Raw genomic sequence first — 23,575 nt, 5'->3', positions numbered from 1 at the left:
TCCCAATGTCAAATACCTCTCCCGGAAATAAAAGGATTTAGGTTAATACTTTTTGGTCCCTACTCTATCATTGTATTCTCAACCTAGAACCTAGAGTAATGGATTCATACTATATAAGTGGATCCACCATGGATAGGAAAGATGTGTAGAGAAATAAAACAAAGCATTCTCTTCCATATTTGGAAGCTACAGTGGAAAACATACTCATATTTTTAAAGATTTTTTTTTAATATCAGGCTTTTTTTATGCAGCAAACATTGCAAAAGTTGTCAAATAGTATGAATTTTTTAAAAAATGAAAGAAATTTGCAAAATCACATTAATTTTTTAAATATTATTTGGAAGCAATATGATTTAATGGGAAAAGCGCAGAATAAACAATTATGAAGATATGTTTCTCTAGTCTAAAGTCCACTATTAACTATGTGGTCTTTATTTAGTTATCCTTGTTTCATGATTACTTCATTTGTGATAAAAAGAATAATTCCACAGACCACAATGACATACTTATTTAAAGTGAATTAAAAAATTATATATGATTCCTTATAAAATAAATGTTCCTTTCATTCCCTTCCTTCCTTCCTTCCTTCCTTCCTTCCTTCCTTCCTTCCTTCCTTCCTTCCTTCCTTTCTTCCTTTCCTCTTTCCTGAACTATAATGGTAAAAGTTGAGGACTCTTTCTAGAACTCTGGCAACAAGTTTAACTTTCTGAATAAGTCCTTTATTCTATACAGAAGCAGGAGGTCATTGCTTCTTATCAATATTACTAGAATTATTTAAATAAATTTGGATACATCATGTAAAGCAATTTTGAAGTCCAAGTAAAGTTGTTCAGTGAAATCAGAAAAGAATGCTGTGACTATGCCTTGGATATACTGAATGATTACAGTGAATATTCCTCACAATAATACTATTTTTTATTTTTTTTAACAAATAAAAGTGAGTGTATGTATAAAACATAACAAAGTAAACTGGAATTCTACAGACCCCTTTGATGGTATCCTAGCAATACAATACATAACTAAAGAGCCAAACAACAAAAAGGGGAAAACAATCTCAAGAAGAAAGAATAACAAAATTTGAACCATTGGGTCAAAATATCTGCTTAAGAAATGATTGCATATTACATGTCCATTATTATTTTTTTACATATGACATAGCTGTTTAAATGAATAAGAATGTACCATGAAATGTAGATCCATGCTTTTTAAAAGATGTTTTTAAATTTTTATGTTACTATAGAGATGAAATTTTTAAATGTATACAATTTGTTGTTTTAATACTTATTAACCCCCATGATAGTATTTTGTAAAAATCCAGGCCTCTTTAGCAATTTAAATAAACAGGTATATAATTCACACAGTATTGATTTCCGTGTCTTTTCAAAAAGTGGATCACAGCAAGAAGCATCTGATGCGTTTGATAAATTCACCCTTTAGACAGTCTATTTGTCTTTGTAAAAGATGGATGTATAATTGAAAGGAAAGGTGTGCTTTAGTTAAAAAGTTCCCAGACTTAATTTTAGAAAACTCTAGTTTGATCCTGGCATTACCACTTATTAGCTCTGACCCTGGATCAAGCTCTTAACCTTTCTGAATCACAACTTCAGCAACTATATAATGGGAATTGAAATGACATATCAAATGCTCTGAATAAAAATCAATAAATAACTTGTGATAAAAATGAGACAGTATCTGGCCCATAGTAGATGTGAAATTAGTACTTGATGATTTAGCTTGAAGATGACTCAGAAGGCCTAGATTCTAATCCGTTAGTTTCTTGAATCTCCATGTAGAGTCTGGCAGATGTTAATTTTATGCAGGTGTATTAGTTTGCTTGGGTTGCTATAACAAAACCACCGAGGTAGCTTAAACAGAAATTTATTTTTCCACAGTTCTGGAGACTGAAAATATAAGATCGGGATGTTTACAGGTTTGGCTCCTTCTGGGGCATTTCTTCTGAGCTCGCTGATCACTGCCTTCTTGCTGTGTCTTAACGTGCGTTTCCCCTGTGCACACACATCTCTACTGTCTCTCCCACTTCTTATAATAACACTAGTTATATTGGGTTACAGCCCACCCATATGACCTTATTAAGCCTTAATTACCTCTTAGAGGCCCCATTTCCACATCCAGTCACATTCTGATGTATGCTGGGGTTAGGGCCTAAACATATAAACCTTACGGGAATACAGTTCAGCTCATAGCAATTTTATCTGTGAAACTGAGGTTTGCTTATGTTTATTTGTTCTTGTTTTCCACATGAAGACTCAGAAAACATCTCTAGCTGTGGAAACTAGTGCTGGACTCATATTTTGAAGACGTTAAATGACAGAGAAAAACACATGCGTCCTAGTTTTGTTCTTGATTTCAGGTAGTAGTTCAGGGATCCCATGCATTGTGACCAGTGAAGATAAGACAAGCAGGGCCGACACTCAATGGTTTCAAATGAGTGAGCTAACAATTTAGGATCACCTGTGAATGGATTAAAGCCTAGCTGTGGAATTCAACAGATATCCCCTTGCTGGACACCATGAAGCCGGGAATTGTCTAAATCAGGGGTCGGCAACCTGCGGCCCACAAGCCACATGTGGTTCTTTGGGTACATTCCGTCTCAAAAGTTTGCCGACCCCTGGTCTAAACGACAATAACAACAGTATTCTCCTTCTGGAATAGAAAAAGATGTTTTGGTTGAAAAATAAGAATATAGATTAATAAGGAGAAAATTTAAGTGGCAGGAACTAGAGCAGGGTCCTTTCTCTTTCATTCTCCATGTTTTTTTTTTTTTTTTAGTGATTTTTTCCTGTCTGAATAGGATGCATCCACCCAGTGCCCACATGCTGCCTTCCCAAAACAATGGAAATGTAAACATACGTTGGACCATTTTTAGGTACCAGACTACCATCTCCAGTGAGCAATTCCCAAGGAGCTTTGAATTTTGTAAGGACTGCTCAATACGACTATTGTATCCTGTCCATAAACTTATAGTATCATTTATTTCAGAGGTGATTATTTGGCAACTGGTAAAACCTGGCTTTATGTATTATAGACAAGGAGAAATGTATCAATATGGTCCATAGCAATACGTTTGGGATTAACCACCTTGAAGTTGACAAAGACATTTTAGCTACAAGACCCTATCAAGACAAATTCACATCAAATACCAGTGAGCTAGTCTCTACCACTCTTACTCTACTCTCAGATAAAACATAAAACAAAAATCAAAACCAAATAAACCTGTTTTAATTATGTATTTTTACGGAAGTATAAGGTGACAACATCACACATTTATTTGAACATGCTTTTTTTATTTTTTTTTAATTTCAGAAATACATTGGATTAATACATTCACATTTTAAAGGATATAGATATATGATGCTACAACAAAATGTTTGCATAAGTTTGTTGTTGTTTTTCAGTCAATAGGTGTGAACTGTAGAGCAAAATAACATTCACATAATATGCTTGTTTCCATATACACTATATTTTGTATTCACTCATTCTTTCATTGTTACATATGCTAATTTATTCATTAACTCAATAATAGAAAAATCATTTGGTGCCAGCCACTATATTAGGCATTGGGGATATAAAATGAAGCTGTAGTGTTTCTGTCTTCAGTCAGGTCACAGTCTAGTGCTACCAGTGTTACCCACCAAATCCTTTTTAATTCCTGGTGATAAAAAAATTAAAATTTCACTTTGGGAACTGGGACCCCTATAAATGCTTCCTATGATGCCTTTTTTGTTGGTGGAACCATGACATAGCTTGGAGGAAGTTGACTGACTGTGTATAAAAGCAGAAAAGTGTCACTTGATGACTGAGGACCATTTCTGTTATTAGCCTAGCAGCCACCTCAGGTATCTCAAGTGCATTGAGATTTTAGCACTCATGAAAACTTGGGCAAGGATCATGTTGGCTCCTCACTTAGTGGTTCTCTGAGCAAAATAAAAGGGTGGCAGGCATTGTGTAGGAGGCTGGTTAATGATTCCTGTTTTCAGAGAAACATAAGGTGGCTTTTTTGTGGAGGAGGAGGAGGAGGAGGAACCCTTAGCTATGGGGTATTAATAATTATCGCTGGTTGATATTTAGAATAAACATGCTCAGTAACTTTACATAATATTTACTTTTTCTCCTGGAAATAAAATACTGATTGAAGTACTTATTAGAGTAGAAATATTCCCAATACAAGCAAGATGCTAATAGCTGCATTAAAATAATATTAATTTAACCCTGCATGATTTATTGCAATTGTCGTATATATATGCAACGTGATTTGGGATGTAAGCAATATGACATAGTTTTGAAAGATGAAATTAGTATTTCATAGTATACTATTAAATTATACCTAATAAAGAAGAGAGAAATGATTCAATTACTCAGAAGAGTTTTAATGTATAGAATCTAAGTATTTCAGTTGTCTTCATTTTGTGCCTAATAAAAGCTTAACACAAAATTAAAATATTTATACTATATGTTATAAGAAATCATATCATAAAACTATGTGAAAGATCTCTTAATCATAGAAATTGTGTTATTTTTGAAAACTGTATTCTTAACTAATAGTTTAAAAACAAATTTCATGTATGACAATATATTTAAAAGTATAAATTAATATGTCTCCATAACATTTTTTTTAAGCATAGGATTAGATTACATGATTTTTTAATTTAAAACAGAAAGCATATTTAAGGATAATGTTGTTCAATGCTTGTATTTTATGGATGGTGAAACCAAGGCCTGGAAAGATTATATGTCACATAAGTTAGTTAAGTGTCAGGGTTGGTACCAAAATCCACTAACATCTCCCAGTCTAATATTTTTTCACTTGTTTTGGGTATGGGTTGGTTTATTTGCAAGTAACCACAACACTCTCAAAAAAGGGAGGGAAAATGTCATCCAGTCCAAGTGAAAGGAGCGCAGCTGGACATGAAGTCCATGCATGGTAACCTCCTCTTGCCCACTCTCATCTCTGTTTTCTCTGAGTTCCTTTTCTGTCACCAGTTTTTTTGGCAAGGCTCATAGTTTTCATGCCCTGAAAACACTAGTTCGTAGATATCTGAACAGAGAAGCCACTTGCTCATGCAATGCTTTGTATGAATTAGGAGCTGCTGCCCCTCCAGGGCAATATAGCCCAGTGTGTCTGTGTACCACATGAGCCGATGGCCATGGCCTGTCTCCCCATGACCTTACCAAACCTGGGTCCATTATCGATCCGCCTGACTCATTTTTTTTTAAAGATTTTTTTTTAATATCAGGCTTTTTTTATGCAGCAAACATTGCAAAAGTTGTCAAATAGTATGAATTTTTTAAAAAATGAAAGAAATTTGCAAAATCACATTAATTTTTTAAATATTATTTGGAAGCAATATGATTTAATGGGAAAAGCGCAGAATAAACAATTATGAAGATATGTTTCTCTAGTCTAAAGTCCACTATTAACTATGTGGTCTTTATTTAGTTATCCTTGTTTCATGATTACTTCATTTGTGATAAAAAGAATAATTCCACAGACCACAATGACATACTTATTTAAAGTGAATTAAAAAATTATATATGATTCCTTATAAAATAAATGTTCCTTTCATTCCCTTCCTTCCTTCCTTCCTTCCTTCCTTCCTTCCTTCCTTCCTTCCTTCCTTCCTTCCTTTCTTCCTTTCCTCTTTCCTGAACTATAATGGTAAAAGTTGAGGACTCTTTCTAGAACTCTGGCAACAAGTTTAACTTTCTGAATAAGTCCTTTATTCTATACAGAAGCAGGAGGTCATTGCTTCTTATCAATATTACTAGAATTATTTAAATAAATTTGGATACATCATGTAAAGCAATTTTGAAGTCCAAGTAAAGTTGTTCAGTGAAATCAGAAAAGAATGCTGTGACTATGCCTTGGATATACTGAATGATTACAGTGAATATTCCTCACAATAATACTATTTTTTATTTTTTTTAACAAATAAAAGTGAGTGTATGTATAAAACATAACAAAGTAAACTGGAATTCTACAGACCCCTTTGATGGTATCCTAGCAATACAATACATAACTAAAGAGCCAAACAACAAAAAGGGGAAAACAATCTCAAGAAGAAAGAATAACAAAATTTGAACCATTGGGTCAAAATATCTGCTTAAGAAATGATTGCATATTACATGTCCATTATTATTTTTTTACATATGACATAGCTGTTTAAATGAATAAGAATGTACCATGAAATGTAGATCCATGCTTTTTAAAAGATGTTTTTAAATTTTTATGTTACTATAGAGATGAAATTTTTAAATGTATACAATTTGTTGTTTTAATACTTATTAACCCCCATGATAGTATTTTGTAAAAATCCAGGCCTCTTTAGCAATTTAAATAAACAGGTATATAATTCACACAGTATTGATTTCAGTGTCTTTTCAAAAAGTGGATCACAGCAAGAAGCATCTGATGCGTTTGATAAATTCACCCTTTAGACAGTCTATTTGTCTTTGTAAAAGATGGATGTATAATTGAAAGGAAAGGTGTGCTTTAGTTNAGGGCAATATCACTGGCCCTCATATGTGGGATCCAAACCGGGGCCCTCTGGCATCCCAAGCCAGTTCTTAACCATCGCACCACTCGGCCGGCCCTGCCTGACTCATTTTTATGTTTCCATTCCAATTTCTGACTGGCCCTACTTATGTCAAATGTTTAGTTTACAAGGTGGCAAGCATGATGAAGAACCCCAAACTTACCACACATGTATGTGACAGGGAGAAGCAAAGGATAGTTGAAATTTGATGTCAGGAAATCTTGGCCTTACATTTGAAGTATCTGCTTATTTTAAAAGAAAAATAAAACGCATAAATAAGAGTCATCTTAATCACATTCATGAAATGGCAGTATATGGACTTCTAATGCATATGATAACATTTTTAATAATTTGTTCTCCTCTTTTTAGCTTTCCTTATTGGAGAAAGCCGGATTTGGAGGTGTCCTTCTCTATATCGATCCCTGTGATTTACCAAAGACTGCAGATCTTAGCTATGATACCTTCATGGTGTCACTAAATCTGGGAGGAGATCCTTCAACACCTGGTTACCCAAGTATCAGTAAGTTCCTCATTAATCTTTATTATTCTTGTAAGCATTACAGGTTTGCAGCTTATAAGTGCATGCTACCTAAATTAATTCAGGGGTAGTAAAGTAAAAGAATTCTTACCACTTCACATTTAAAAAGGTGATATTTTTGTCTTCTCAAATGCTAGAATACTCATTGTTTGGAATAAAACTTATTAAACAAAGTCTTTAATAGACTTTTTTGGTCCTCATAAATTGTAGTATCGTGAACAAAGAGAAAACAAATTTTACATGGTATGATCAATAGAATAATAAGATAAATGAATGACATGTGTGACGGGCACTCCCTGTAGGTGGGAAAAATGTACAGATACCTAGAAGTGTGAAGTGTCTGCTGCAGTAGGGTAGCTGTAATAAATAGAAGCCCAGAGTCTGGAGGTACACACCAGCAAGTTATGTGACTAAAGTAATGGAAAATAATGTTTGAGAAGAATAGAGTTCATATGATCAAATTGTCTGGCTCCCTAAGAGAAGGGATCTCATTGGTTGGGCCAGTCTCTGGGAGCAGAGATGGCCATCTTTGCATTAAGCAGGCTTCTCTTTCCCAGTAAGTTGTGTTCATGATTGTGGGCATCATGTGGCAGAGAGAGGACAACTGTGACTTTGGCAGGGGCTCACTACATCATTGAATTTCTGTCCACTGTGTCACTGACAAATATTATAGAGTTGGCTGAAGAAAAACCTCTTTGGACCTTCTTCCAGTGTGTCACAAACCCATTAACCATGACACTTCAACCAGTAATTAAACTAACATAAAATTCATGTAATTATCCAAGTGTTCTGCCAATATTTTTCTTGTTTCCCACAAAATACCACAAAAGACTTGACTAATTATCTTCTCAAGTCCTGCCATTCTGGACTTCACCAATCAATCAATAACTTTCCCCAAGAGAGAAGTAAATTGAGTCAAATATGAGTTATAATTTGTGTTTTGGGGTGGAATCTACTGAGTACTGCTATGTTTTCTAAAATACCCCATTAATAATTCATGTAAGAATTTTATCTGAAACTTCATAGCTCTGTAATTTGTACAGTCTACTATCACATTATTACACTTTTGAAGTTGAAATTATGAGGTGCTCATATATAATTTCCGGACATCACTGAAAATATCAGTTCAGCTCTCTTATTTGCAAATGCTTTAAATTCTTGGGATGTAATGCCTCAGCTTCAGGAGGTTGCAGGTGGCACTAACTAATGCTTTGTAGCAAATCAGTGGGCTGCAACACTACCAAAAAGTAGATATTTTATGAATACTCTGCTTAAGTTGGTAAGTTGCCCAGTTGGCTTCATTTATTCTTAATATATTTTGACTCAGTTCATTTCATAAATGTACAAATAAGTCATCTCTAGTAAAATGCTGGCCAGTTTTGAGCAATCTCAGAATGCTTTTTTATTCTTTTATTTTTAAATAATCTCTACTTGCAAAAAAATTACAAATATAGTATACAAGGTGGGACAATTAAGTTTGAGAACTCATCCTAGAAAAAGTGCTATATACCTCACTGCTGAATATCAATCACTATGGTCACCTTCAAAGCACTCCCCTTGGGAAGCTGTGCACTGATGCCAGTGCTTAGTCCACCCTTCAAAGCAATTTTGGAACTCTTTCTGGAATGGCCATCAGAGCTGTCATCAAAATGTCTTCCTTTCAATATTTATTTTATCTTTGAGTAAAGAAAGAAGTCTTTGGGGGCCAGATGAGGTGAGAAGAGAGGGTGTTCCAATACAGTTATTTGTTTACTGGCTAAAAACTCCCTTACAGACAGTGCCATGTGAGCTGGTGCATTGTCGTGATGCAAGAGCCATGAATTCTTGGCGAAAAGTTCAGGTTGTTTTCGTCTAACATTTTTATGCGGGCTTTTCAGCACTTCCAAATACTAGACTTGTTTAACTGTTTGTCCAGTTGGTACAAATTCATAATGAATAATCCCTGATATCAAAAAAGGTTAGCAACATCATTACAACAAGCTCGCAAACTTTGTTGTCCAACCTCCTATGGAGGATCTGTATACATTTATTCGAGCATCATCTGATGTTAACATCTTACATAATATAGTACAATTATCAAAGTTATAAAATGAACATTAATATAATGCTATTAACTATTGACTTTATTCCGATTTCCCCAATTCTCTATTTTTATTCTCCCTCTGCTCCAACATCCAATCCAGAATTCAGTGCTGCATTTAGTTAGTTGTTTCCTTAATCCTCTCCAATGTGGAACAGTCTTTCTTTTATTACCTTGACCCTTTGAAGAATACTGGCAGTTTATTTTGTAGAATGTCCCTTAACTGAGCTTGCCCAATATTCTCTAATGATTAGATTGTAATTATGAACTTTTGGCGGGAATACTGCAGAAGGAAAGCCATGCCCTTCTCAGTGCATCACATGACAATGTACATATTGTGGATATGTCTCATTTCTCATGATGTTAACTTTGATCCCTTGGCTATGGTGATGTCTGCCAATTTTCTCCGCTATATAGTTACTATTTTTTTTCTTTTGCAATTGATGAATGCCTTCTGAAGAGGTACTATGAGACTATGTCAACATCCTCTTATTTATTTATTTATTTATTTATTTGTGTATTTATTTATTTATTTATTTATTATTTTACTGGGGAATTGGGGAAGGGGAACAGTGTTGGGGAATTGGGGAAGAACAGCCAAGTTGTTGTCCTTCAATCTCAGTTGTGCAGGGTGCAGCTAGCTCAGCTCCAAGTCCAGTCACCATCCAGCTGCCTGTCAACAGCTCCTGGCTGCTCAGCTCAAGGTGCCCCGTTCAATCTTAGTTGCGGGTGGGCATAGTCCAGCATCCCATGAGTGAGTCTAGCCAACAACCTTGTTGTTAGGAGCATGTGCTCTCACCAGCTGAGCCATCCTGCCACCTGTTGGCAGCTCAGAGGCAGCTCATCTCAGGCGCAGCTCACTGGCCCATGTGGGAATCGAACCAGCGACCCTGTTGCTCAGAGCTCATGCTCTTAAACCAACTGAGCCCCTCGGCCAGCCCAAACATCCTCTTTCTTATCATACATTTCCCCATAAATGTTAGCATCCACCAGTGGTTCTTATCTATTACAATTATTATTGTGTTATCTGCTTCTATTACACAGAAAAGTGCCGTTTCTTTTAACAAAAACAAACATTTAGCTTCATTTGGCTTTTCTGAGCCTTTTTTTTCTCACAATAAAAGGGAGTATCATAAAAAAAAGAGTATCATCTATCTATCTATCTATCTATCTATCTATCTATCTATCTATCTATCTATCTATCTATCTGTCTACCTATCTATCTACCTATCTACCTATCTACCTATATCTATCTATCCCACAGACTGTTAGTAGGGAAATGCAAAGCCTCAAGCTCCACTCCAGATTTAAACAGGAGCTCTGAGGGAGGGATCCAATCATCTGTTTCTAAATGACTCTCCAGGGGATTCAGATGCAACCAAATGTTGGGAACCAGTGAACTACAGAATTGTATTCATCACCTACCACAGCTGAACGGGGCCACTGGGACTACTGACCCAAACTTTGTAACCTCGTGTTACTGTTCTTTCAGCATCTTGTATTACTGCCTTTCATTTTGCTGCCCCCACAACATATGTGTTCTGGATCCTCACTCACCCTGGCTTGGGCTTAGTGAGCTCTCAGTAAATATTTGTTGAGTGAATGGCTGGTTTCGTTAACATGACTACCTGTCTTTGATGATTTGGATCCTGGGCTATACATCAATTTTAATCCACCTAAGTAAAATTCATTTTTTAAAAAGTCTGTATGGGCACTTAACCCTGACAGGTTTATTTATAAAACACATGTTTGTTTGTTTGTTTTTCCTCTCTGTAAATGCTTCTGTCAATTTTCTTACATCTCTTCTACCACTCAAAGAAGCAGAAAATCCATTGATTCAAAAAGTTTTGAAATTCCATTTAAGATATTAGAATACCAAAAATACAGTTTCTTAATTCCTTTGATAATTTATCAAATATTTGATAGATTAAATGTCTAAAATATCAAAAACTTTATAACTGCTTTCACCAGCTTTCTGCTAGTGTTTTGTCTACATTAAATTGTGATCCAAGCAAATCTCATTCTTTAGAACCATGGAATTATAGATTTCTAAGAGACACATAGCACAATTTTGTTCTCAACCTTGAAGCACAAGAAGTTTGAACATGTTAGCTAAGGACTCAAGTAAATGGTGTATAAGAACTGACATTTGCTCTAACTGGTCATAATTATAACACTAGTCATCAGTTGTAATCAAAATGTGCTTAGCCTAAAATTATCAATTGGCTGCATAGGTTAAGGCTCAAAACAAAGAGGTAATCAGAAAGCTAAGGGGTGAGCATAAAAATAGGGAGGTAAGAAGGTAATACTTTACAGAATATTACATTTGGTCTATGTTGAAAAATGGAAATGTCTTTCCCAATTTCTAAGCATTAAGATTGTTTGACATCTGAAGGACTAGATATAGTAATAGGAGTTAGAAATTCTTTCCATATACTTTCTTTAGTAATTTATCTTCTGAAATCTCTGTTGGCTACAGAGTTGATTTTAATTTCGTACCATTTCTAAATAACTGCCTGACTAATCTATGGACTACTAGTTAATTGAAATCCAAGATATTTCTTTTATCATGACTTAAACTTAATTTCCTTTACACCCTATTTCCTGAAATCCATCCTGATTTAAAGCTTTGTGTTAAGTCGCTTTCACTATTTGTTGTAATCAGGTTTGTTTTTCTGTTTTCTTTTTCCTTTTTCTCTATTTTAAATTCCAGAGAGGAAAGTCAGTTCTTTCAGTGGTTTTACTCTAGTGAAGTGTATGAAACGATGCAGTTTATTTAATATCCCCAGTGTTACAATTCAGTGGATCTGTGTGTTGTTTACCTACTGTCTGTTCAACATCACCTCTGCCAACCAAAACCATTTAAAGAATAAAGAATATCACTATAATTTGTGACAAGTTTTCACCAGGTGTTCTTGGTCCAATTACCTGGACAAATGTCAAAAGGCTGACGAGTTGGCACTAAATCAGCTGAGACAATGTTAAACGATTCCCTGACTGGGATAGCAGGAAATATAAATATATGCCTCGTTGTCAAAGCAAATGTTTGATATTCACAGCATGAAATGCCTTGACAATTGGTTGGGGGGAAAGAACGTGCCTGTATTTTCACTATTTGACTATAACTGGTGGTTCCTCTATGTGTCCTGAGGGTTCAGATTTACATGAAATACTGTTCATCTTGATTCTTCAAACCATTTAAAGAGTTGTTCATTGTTAAGCTGTTTGAATTTTTTCAGGAAGTTTAATTCACAAAATATTGAGAAGAGAGATTATTTAAACTCAAATGGCTCCATCCAAATCTAATTTATTTTTTTTTGAAAAATAGTTTTGGTTACATAAGTTCTGTTTGTCCCAAACAGGGAAATTTCCAAATGATTGTTGCAATGTCTAAGATTATGTCCTTTTAGAGAACATATTTGAATAATTATTATTCATAGGAAATGTGTGTCATATAGTACATTAGTCACTCAGAGTGTCCTTATTATTGTACTAGGAGGTCTCTATTTTAACTTAAACACATACGTTATCAAGAGAGACACTGTGTTTAAGACTCAGTTTCCACAGTAGTCTGTGGCGATTCTAAGAGGATGATAAAATCCACTGCTTAAAAAAAACACACACAGAAAAGATTCAGCAATACATTTCCATTCCAATGAATAAAATGTTAATGAACAAAATTACACCCAAGTAAATTTAAAGATCTAATTGGCTTTATTGAATCATTCACAAATTGGGCCAGTAGCCCCTCTAGTAAATAGAGAGGTGCTGAGAAGTACAAAATGGAAAGTTTTTATAGGCAGAACCTGGGAAGGACAAGAAAGTTATTAGCAAAAGAAATGTTTCTTTCAGGAAAAAACACCATTTTGGGGGGCAGAGGTGTGGGGGAAAGGGAGGCAGTGTTCTTATCAGGTAGACTATCTCACTAGTATTGACCAGGAAATTCAGATTGATCAGTTTAAGGTTATATTCCTGAGAGGGGCTGAGGCTACAATTAAGGTTTGGTTTGCTGTCCTGGGGACAAGTAATTCCACTTTAGGACCATTGTTTTCTTTTATTTTTTTAACAATAAGAAGCTAATTGAAATAATAATAAAATTATTTTACACTTTTATAGCACTTCCTATTTTTTTGTCTTATTAGATCTTTCAATGAGACAGCTTTTACTGTCCCATTCTATAGATAAGTAAACTGATCCTTAGAGAAACTGAGCCTTACTCAAAGTGACTTGACTAACATAATCAGCACTTAAATCTCAAGTTGCCTAACTTCTACCCGAATGAGGACTCCACTAATATTATTTAGAACCCCCCATACAGTTTAGATAAATGTGATTTATGAAGATAAAAGATGCATTTAGTGTGATATCAGATAAAATATTCAAATTTAATGCTAAACAAAGTTTAGCTTCCATTTTGTTTTTCTCCTACTTTCAGTACATGATTAAGGGTATGTTGAAGGTGAAATATAATGGTAAAATTTTAAAGCTTGTTTACAGGTTTAGGCTGTATCAATGAGACATCAGAATAAATTTAGATTGAATCATGTCCAATTTCTAATACTCTGCCAGAGTACGGTACAAAACTGTACTCTTACCTATAAAAATAGAAATTGCCTATTACAAAATAAATAGATTGAGCAATTAATTAACCAAAAAGTGTGAGAGAAAACAAGAACAAAAGACTGCTTTATTTTTTCACTCACAAAATTATGTAGATTATTTCAGTGAATATATTCAAAGCCTGTTGTTTCCCCATCTTTATTAATCTTTTTATTTAATAGCTTTAAACTGTGTAAAATATAATCATCTGATTATCTTTCACAAAGATTTAGGTTATTGTTACAAATTAGAATAAACCCACCTTTTCAAAGAACTGGCAATAACTGAGCAGAAAATATCAGCCGAAATAGCATAAAAGAACAGGAATGAGCCTGAGAAATAATAAATCATGCTGATCAACACAATTAATTTCACTTTTCTCAAGCAGTTTTTATGCTTTCTTGTCTGATATGGTCAGGACCTATAAACTAAAATATCAGGAGATTTTACAGTTCACAAACTTTTCTTAGAGAAAATATCATTAGAACTAATGTCAGATACAAATTTATAGAAATCAATATCGTCTATTCTTACATTCATTATAAGTAATAAAGGCAACATAAAAATAAGAGCAATCTTCTTATTTCTGAACTATTTATTATGAAGGATGAATTTTCAGTACATGGCAAATTATACTGCAGAATTATCATAGCCTTGTATATTAAGTCTCAATGCCTTCAAATCAATCGTAGTCAACTCAGAATTATCCTTTGTTGATATCTTTCAGAAATTAGGATGTGATTTTCCTGAATGTTAAATTTTTCTTTCCCAGTTAGTGGCAGAAAATAATCTATATTATGCCAAACATCCTGAAAATTAGTACTTAGTTATATAATGGCTACAGAAAAATTCCTTATATCCATGTTCAATGTGATGCTCTGTTTATTGCATAATTCTCCCCAAGTGGGTCAAGGTAATTAAGGCTTTCATAAACTCCTTTTATTTTTTTTAACTTTTTAAAACATGTTTCAGCTTTATTGAAGTATACTTGACAAGTAAAATCACAATATAATTAAGGTTCACATCATGATGATTTGATAGATGTATAAATTATGAAGGATTCTCACCATTGAATTAATTAACACATCCATCACCACACATTTTTACTTTTTTTTTAAAGATTCCACATGTAAATGGTACCGTGCAGTATTTATCTTCTCTGTATGGATTGTTTAACTTAGCATATACCCTCTAGTTTTATCCACATTGTCACAACTGGCAGGTTCCTTATTTTTTAAGGTTGAATAATAACCATTGTATATGTATACCACATTTTCTTTATCCATTCATCTGGTAACTGATACCTATGTGCTTTTCATGCTTTAGCTATTGTGAATAATGCTGCAATGAACATAGGGGCACAGACATTTTTCGCAATAGTGACTTCATTGCCTTTCGATACATACACAGAAGTGGCAGTGCTGAATCATATTTTTAATTTGTTGAGAAATATCCATACTATTTTCTATAGTAGTTATATCAGTTTACATCCCCACCAACAGTTCACAAGAGTGCCTTTTTCTCACATCCTCACCAACATTTGCATCTATTGACTTTTTGGCAATAGACATTCTAACAAGTGTAAGGCAATATCTAATTGTGGTTTTGATATGCATTTCCCTGATGATTAGTGATGCTGAACACCTTTTCATGTACCTATTGGCAATTTGTCTTCTTTGGAAAAATGAATATTTAGGCCCTTTGGCCATTTTCAATTCTATTGCTTTATTTTTTTGTGGATGAATTATTGAATCCGTCGTATATTTTGGATACTAACCCCTTATATGATATGCGATTTGCAATTTTTTTTCCATTCCATATGTTGCCTTTTAATTTCCTTGACTGTTTCCTTTGCTATGCAGCAGTTTTGGTTTGATGTAGTCCTGCTTGTTTATTTTTGTCTTTGTTTTTTGTGTCAAATCCAAAAAAATCATTGCTAAGACCAATGTAAAGGGGTTTACCATCATGTTTTCTTCTAGTAGCCGTATCCATTTTGACTTGATTTTTGTAGATGGTGTAAGATAGGAGTTCAGTTTCATTCTTTTGCATGTGAATACCATTTTTCTAGAATCATTTATTGAAGAGACTGTTCTTTTTCCATTGTATATTCTAGATTGTATATCCTAGATTCCTTTGTCCTTACTTAATTTAGCATATAATCATGGGTGTATTTCTGGGCTCTCTATTCTGTTCTAGTAATCTATAATGTCTATTTTTATGCTAGTACCATACTATTTTGATTACTGTAGTTTTGAAATATAATTTGTAATCAAATGTAATGCCTTCAGCATTGTTCTGTCTCAAGGTTGAGGTTTCATATGAATTATAAGATTGTATTTTGTATTTCTGTGAAAAATGTCGTTAGAATTTTGACAGGGATTGCGTTGACTTTGTAGATTAATTCAGGTGTTATATACATTTTAACAATATTAATTCTACTAATCCAAGAACATAGGGTACTTTTCCATTTCTTTCTGTCTTTTACAATTTTTTCATCAGAGTCTTATAGTTTTCAGTGCTCAGATATTTCACCTAATTGGATAAATTTATTCATAAGTATTTTATTATTTTCAGTACTATTGTAAATGGAATTGTTTTCTTATGTCATGTATAATATTATACTGAGCTGTGTTTCCTTTATACCCAATTTGTTGAGAGTTTTTATTACAAAAAGATGTTGATTCGTGGTAAATGTCTTTCCTGTATCTATTGAGGTGATCATATGATTTTCATCCTTCATTCTGTTAATGTGGTGAATCACATTGATTTGCATGTGTTGAACCATCCTTGCATCCCCAGGAACAAATCCTACTTTATCATGGTGTATTAATCTTTTAATGTACTGCTGAATTCTGTTTGCTACTGTTCTGTTGAGCATCTGTGTATCTATGTTCAATAGGGACATTCATCGGTGATTTTCTTTTTTACCCATTGTACTTGGCTGTCTTTGGTATCACAGTAATGTTGACTTAATAAAATGAGCTTTAAAGTGTTCCCTCCTCTTTTTTTTTTTTTAAACATTTGAGAAGGATAGGTATTACTTTTGTGAATGTTTGGTAGAATGAACAAGTGAAGCCATTTGATCATGTACTTTTCTTTGTTGGGTGGTTTTTGATTATTAACTTAATCTCCTTACTAGTAATTTGTCCATTCAGATTTTCTGTTTCTTCATGATTCAGTCTTGGTAGATTTTATGTTTCTAGGAATTCATCAATTTCTTCTAGATTGCCAGTTTATTGGCATAGAATTGTTCATAAGAGTCTCTTGGTTCTTCCAACAAACTCTTCTTACCCTCTAAATTAGTAGTAGCCAATAATATAATATTGCATTTTATTGAAATATATTTACTAAATATTTTTTCAATCATTCACTTAAAATTAATTTATTTTATATACCTATAAAAATGCCAAATGTGTTATCATATGTCAGCTGAAATCTGCTGATTATCCATATGAAAGTTTACTATTTGTTACACACACACACACACACACACACACACACACACACACACGAGTTTTGACTTTTGTATATTTTTCTCCTTTTGCATAACCTATTATAATAAAGATGTTTAGTTGCTTTATAGCTTTATTTAAATTCTTTATAAAATTAATCTAAACTTTAAATGGAAAGATAGCCAAATAGTCAAGATATGGAACTACCTAGTTTTCAGTTCTCCCTTGAGAGAATGGAATATCTGGACAGGATATCACTGTCTAGTAGAGAAATTTGGCATTAACTTCATTCTTGGTTGTAAGTTAGAAGGGCAAGAGTTGTACTAATATGGTAGCCTCTGGCCATATGCAGCTATTTAATTTTAAGTAAAATTAGTTAAAATTAAATAAAGTTAAAAATTTAGTTATACTTGGCGCATTTCAAGTGATCTATAGCCACATATGCATTTCCATCATTAAGGAAGTTATATTGGATGAGTGCTACAGAGTAAATGCCTAAAACAATGTGATTTTATACAAAATTCAGTAGTTATCTACTGTTTTACATTATCCTGGAGACTCTTTCTATATATAATCTTGCAGAATTAAAGATTGTTTGTCTGTTTTACTGCTTTAATTATTTGAAATCTATTTACAAACCAGACTCTAAGAATGACATGTTGGGTATGCCTTGTGAATACTTTTTCAGTTTAGTGTTGAACCAAAACATAGTTGAGTGCTCCTAAAGTAAACATTTTCCATTTCCAGTATCCTCTGAAGAGTTTTTGAATTTTAAGTATGTAAAAATAAATCTTGTAATGCTACTTTAAAGTGTTATTGCATTTGCTTCAAGCTGCTGGCATTGTAAATTTTAGTCCCATACAATTTCACTTGAGAGATGCATCCTGGATAAAAAAAAAAATGTGTTCTACTTTTTTTGCCTATCAGCAGCCAATCAGTCCTAAATTTTTCAGTGAGAATTGAAAAATTAAATCTTGTGAGTATTATTTTTTTGAGAGATAACCATTTCAGTGTGAGACTTTTGAGGAATATAAACATGAACTGCTTTTGTAATAAGCCCAAAGCCAGGCTTTGTTATTTCTTTTGCATGCAAAATTAACTCTGTCTAGTAGAAACATGTCAGGTAATGAACTTTCTTTCCGTGACACCTGATGAACATAAAATGATGCATACCATCTGTATATTCACAAAGATTGTGACTTATAGGCATACACTCCATATGATTATTGAATACCCTTCTGGCTTTGTACTAGGCACAGGAGCTCTTACAAGCCCTGTATGTTTTTTTTCTTTACTCTCTAATCTTCTGCTTAATTCCCCAAACTTTTGACTTGATAACACAAATGTGTATTCAGTAAATTTAAGGAAATGGAGGGTTAAATTAAGCTAAACATTTTTTTTCTTCTTTTTAGTACAGAACTTCTAAACCAATTATTACTGTGATGTGTTTTTCAGAATTCCCCAAGCACTGCAGTTTAGAAAATTTCCCTAGTTTTATACCCTTACATAGGGATGTGTGGGTTGTACCTTAGCTTTTGTACGTTTTTTAAACTTAATATATGATGGAAAAATTACTAATACAGAAAGTAGGAAGAGGCAGGGCTGTTAGGTCACATGGTGATGGCAAAGTTAACATCTGCAGGTGCACCTGTTTCTGAGTCAGCAGGAGAGAAAACACCCAGCAACAAATAATAATCTAGTTGATGGTTTAACAATTAAAGTTGTAATGAGATTTATAATTGAATTTTTACTATAGTCCACAGTCTAAAAATTCAGTGTACTTCAGCTAATCTTTTACTCAGCATGATCTGTACCAGTTTATTGCTAACCATGTTAAAAAATCTGCTTTAATTCAAACATAAATTCAAACAAAATTCTTAAACAGCCTTCTTCACTAGTCCCTCAGGTGATTTTTTTCCATTTCAGTGAAGAATAGAAGATACAATTTTATTTTTTGAAAAATGATAAAGTGAGAGTTTTTAAAAATAATACAGATATGTACATTTTCAAGCAATTGGGCCAAAAGATAATATGCTTTAGGCAATTATTGCCAGAATACTTCTCACAGAAATTTTCACCTGCTCCACAAACACACTTACATTGTAAACTATGGTATCTCTTTGAAAGTTTCTGTCATTTCAATATTCCAAGAAAGCTTTGGAATCCATGATGAATATTCAGTGAAGTAAGCACAGACCAGTTTACTCTTCAGTCAGCTTAGAGGGATGGAAGAAACTAGACTTTTACAACTGTTATACTAGTAAAGCTTATAAATGAATTTTTTAGATACACAAAGCTATGTGAGGAGTATGATTCTATGGTAGAAGCCAAGGGGGGAAAAAGTTTCTTTAAAGAACAGAGAGACTAGAACAGCTTGTGCTCAGTTGGCTCTAAGGGAGGATGTGGCTTGAAAGCAAGTCCCTGTGATGAGAAATATACAATCCATTTGTAAGGATAGTGATGATTAATATTTAATTTTGAATCATTGCCTTTTTTTGTCTGTGATCCCAAACCTTCCTTACATTCCTGCTAAAAGCAACAGCATCATGTTTAGTTGCTGTGGGCAGAACAGGAAAAGGGCAGCAGTCGTAGATGGTAAGAAACTGGGAGTTTGGGACAACCTCAGGGTTGGGGTTCTGCAGCAGAACCCAGTTCCCATCAAAAGTGTAACAAGTTCCCAGTTTTATAGCAACAGAGGTACTGGGCGGGTCATCAATATAAGAGAGGCAGAGGAACCAAAAGAGGAACCAGAGACTGAGTTTCTGGAACTGTTATAAACAGTTTCAGGTTTCATGCAAACCCTGTCATTAAAATGTGGACAGTCGTGTGTTGAGGCTAAAAAAAAGGTTCCCACCTTCTAAGTCCTACTACCTGCACTAATAGTTCAAACAGTATACAGTATATTAACAGGGGAAGACTAAATGTTTAATATGTGCACATGGGGAGTTTGTATAAACATGAAAATTCCAATGACAGTGAGGTAAAATTGGTTATGTATGTCATTTTGAACAATTGAGAAAAGGGGGATGGGGTCTGAGATTTCAAAGGAAGTAGGTAACTTGCAGGTAGCTGAGGAAGTGAAGAATGTAATGGCAGGAAAATTTGGGCTTCACTGGGACATAGAGGTGCTCTAGCTACTAGACCCCTGCTTAGTGTCTTGTATCTACCAAACTCCATTCAAATTAGGCTAAAGTGAATAAGCCAAGATTTCTTTCTTGGGAAACGTCTTTCCATCTGAAGCTCTTGGGCAGGAAAGGGGGCGGATTAAAAGTTCTTTCTGAGCCTTTTGTTTCTTAATAACCAGATTAAAATCAATGTCCCTATAGGCAAAACTCTGGTCCCCTTCAGAGGCACCAATGCATCCCCCTTAAGCAAGGTTTGGATTTGTCCTACACCTGCTCCTGGGGCACTGTCAAGTCAACAGAGGTGAAGAGAGAGGCGCTCTCAAGGAAGTGAGTACTGCGTGGGCTATGCTAGATGAGTTGCAGCACAGGAAGGAGGGAAGGCAGCGAAGTAATCACATTGGTGTTGTACACAGTTGCAGCATGGCCATTAGAAACAGGGCAGGAGGAGTTTGAAAGAGTCACCATAACACATCCTCTGGCAACACATTGGAACCCCAGGGGAGTGTGCAAAACTTCTCTGGCATGCTAGGCTGGCATGTATTCCAAAGCCATGTTTTTTCAGTAGACTTCAGGAGGATAAAGGTAAATCTTGAAGTCAATGCTGCAAACACTGCCAGTCACATCATATACCCTACAATCACTAATCAAAAGATAGTCTGTATGAAATGAGGGGGTTGGACCAGGTGTTTCCGCTTTAGGTGTCTTTCCACCTGGAATTGTAAGGTTCAGTTGGCTGAGTGCAGTGTGAAAAGGTCCATAGTTCCCCCATTATTTATTTTTGTTCTCTCTTTTTAACTTCATCGCTGTATGTGAATAATGATTTATGATTTTAGAGTTTTGCCCTGGAAGGGATCCTGGAGGTCACAAATGCACTTTGTTCTATATAAAAATGAAGAAGTAAAAGACATGTCTTGTCTCTTCAATTGCATGATTGAATACCTGAGTCTATGAATGATGCTTTATATTTGTCTTTAATTCCTTATACTGTCTAGCTTGATATTGTGGACAGACTATTCCTGAACAAAAGGATGACTGTTATTAATGATGGTGGACCCAAAAAATAAGTGGTGGTCATTACCTCAGGCACTGACAGCTTTGAGAAATGTACCTTCATTCCAAAGAACTGTACAAAAAACATACTTTAAAAAATGGCCTATAATTTCAGGGGATTCATGGATCCCCTAGGGAAAAAAAAATGTCTTTAGATAAACTCCCTTGTGGACTCACAGAAACCAGATTAAAAATTCCTTTCCTCAGGTATCTGTTACCTATCTGGATAGACCCTATACGCAAAGGTAAAAGAAGGAGAGTATAATTTGGGAGATAAGATTTTCTTGGACGAAAAAGGTTTAAAATTAATAAGGAAATGTGTTAAAAATCTGAACACCGAGGTGACATTTCAGCATAGTTGTATCATTTTCTGAAACAAAGGTAACTTCAACACATCATTATTTAACAGTCTATAATTAAGTTACAAAAACAATTACTTTTAGTTTTTTGAGAGTTTCAAGTGTGTAACACATGATATTCGCAATTACCGATAAACCTTGAATCATTTTACTTTCCCTTCTCTAAACCAGGAACAAAACATAGGAAAGGAATCATTTTGGTAAATATAATTCAAAAACGTATATTGCCATTGATTACGTAGTCCATTATAAGACATAGAAGAAATTCTGCCAATTTCATAAACATGAAGTAACTGTGATATAATTAGGACTGGTATAAAATCACATTTGAATGTAATATGGTAGATGATGATGATATATGACTCTCTTCTCTTAGGCCATACTTTTCAGTGCAGGGATGGCCAGGTGGTTTACGTGAAGATGATAAACAAGGACAGAGAGAACTGAGCCCTACAGCCTCTCTAAATTTGTGCTGTATTCACTGCCCCTGCATGATGAGCAGCCCTTAATGACTCCACTGGTACTTTCCAACCATCTCTTACTTTCAGAATTCCTATTGGGACCTACAGCAGCTAGACAACTTTTGGCCCCCTTCCTAGTTCTATGGAGAGAAGGTAATTCTCATCTGGAAGTTTTAGGAGTAACTTTGTGGCAGCATAAACTGCAGGCATTTACTTTATTTTCATTAAAACGATAGACAGCCATGTGAAAATTCAGATTCCCTTTTTGGGATCTGGAAGCTTGCCACTGTGGTGCCATACCTTAGCTGTCCCGGATGTTTGACGTGGTGTTGAAATTGTATAATTTTCTTGGCATTTTATGTTGTCCTTGAAACATACTTTTGTTTGAACTCTAATTCTATTATTAAATAAAATAAAATAAAATCCTAAACTGCACATTTACATATTTTAATGCATTTAGAATATAATTCAAATATTTTAGAAGTTGTCATAAGAACGGATTGCAGAATTTTAAACTGTTTTCAAAGCAAATAATGAAGTGTGATCAAGAATATTTAAATTAAAAATATTATTACAGTAAAAGACACATTGCCTCAATGGATTCAAAACATTTACCTTTCATTGTCACTTTGCAGAAAAGTCAGAAGTCCCATGGTGCCAGATGCAGTGAATAAGGTGGATGAGGACACACCATAATGTTTTTATTTGACAGAAATTGCTGCACCAGAAGCGATGTGTGACATGGAGCCTTTCCACTGTGATCACAAAACATGGTGAATGCTGCTGCCAAGTGCCATCCAACGGAAAGGCAGTGATCTTCAATATGGGAAACGGTGCATCGAACCTTAGTAACAGTGTGAGACAAGTTTCAGCTTGTTCAGTGCAGTCAGTCAGGTGTGAACTATGGTTGAGAAGGTGTGCTTTAAAGTGTGCCGTAAATCATCCTCCATCATGACAACGCTCCATGTCACACATCGCTTCTGATATATGGCAATTTCTGTCAAATAAGAGCATCACGGCGTGTCCTCATCCACCTTATTCACTGAATCTGGCCCCGTCCAATGTCTGGTTGTCCCCCAGAGTCAAAATGATTCAGGACATCGAGGCAGCCATGACAGCACTACTAAAGACACTCACAAAGGAGGACTTCCAGAACTGCTTCAGAAAGTGGCAAGAACGATGGGATAAGTGTGTTCAGGGGGAATATTTTGAGGGGGATTAAGGGCCATGTGTCTTTTATTGTAATATATATTATGTGTGTGTGTATAACATATATATTAATTAACCATATATTAAATATATGTATATATTTAAATTTAAATATCCACCGTATCGTTTGATCACAACCTGTAGCTTA

The 23,575-nt window shown here is 34.5% G+C and overlaps 1 protein-coding gene across 1 annotated transcript in view; it reads left to right on the top strand.

Moving 5' to 3' along the window:
- Positions 1-23,575, top strand: part of NAALADL2 (N-acetylated alpha-linked acidic dipeptidase like 2) — a gene marked incomplete at its 5' end in the record, with an annotated part of 708,847 nt that overhangs the window by 220,439 nt on the left and 464,833 nt on the right. The window contains one exon of the mRNA XM_019627205.1: positions 6,924-7,074. Within this exon, the coding sequence (XP_019482750.1) occupies positions 6,924-7,074 (151 nt within the window). The remainder of the gene's footprint in view (positions 1-6,923; positions 7,075-23,575) is intronic.

This window comes from Hipposideros armiger, unplaced genomic scaffold (assembly GCF_001890085.2).
Source record: "Hipposideros armiger isolate ML-2016 unplaced genomic scaffold, ASM189008v1 scaffold_723, whole genome shotgun sequence".
Classification (NCBI taxonomy): domain Eukaryota; kingdom Metazoa; phylum Chordata; class Mammalia; order Chiroptera; family Hipposideridae; genus Hipposideros; species Hipposideros armiger.
Note: the sequence above shows the minus strand (reverse complement) of the source record. Positions and strands in the feature narration are given on the sequence as shown.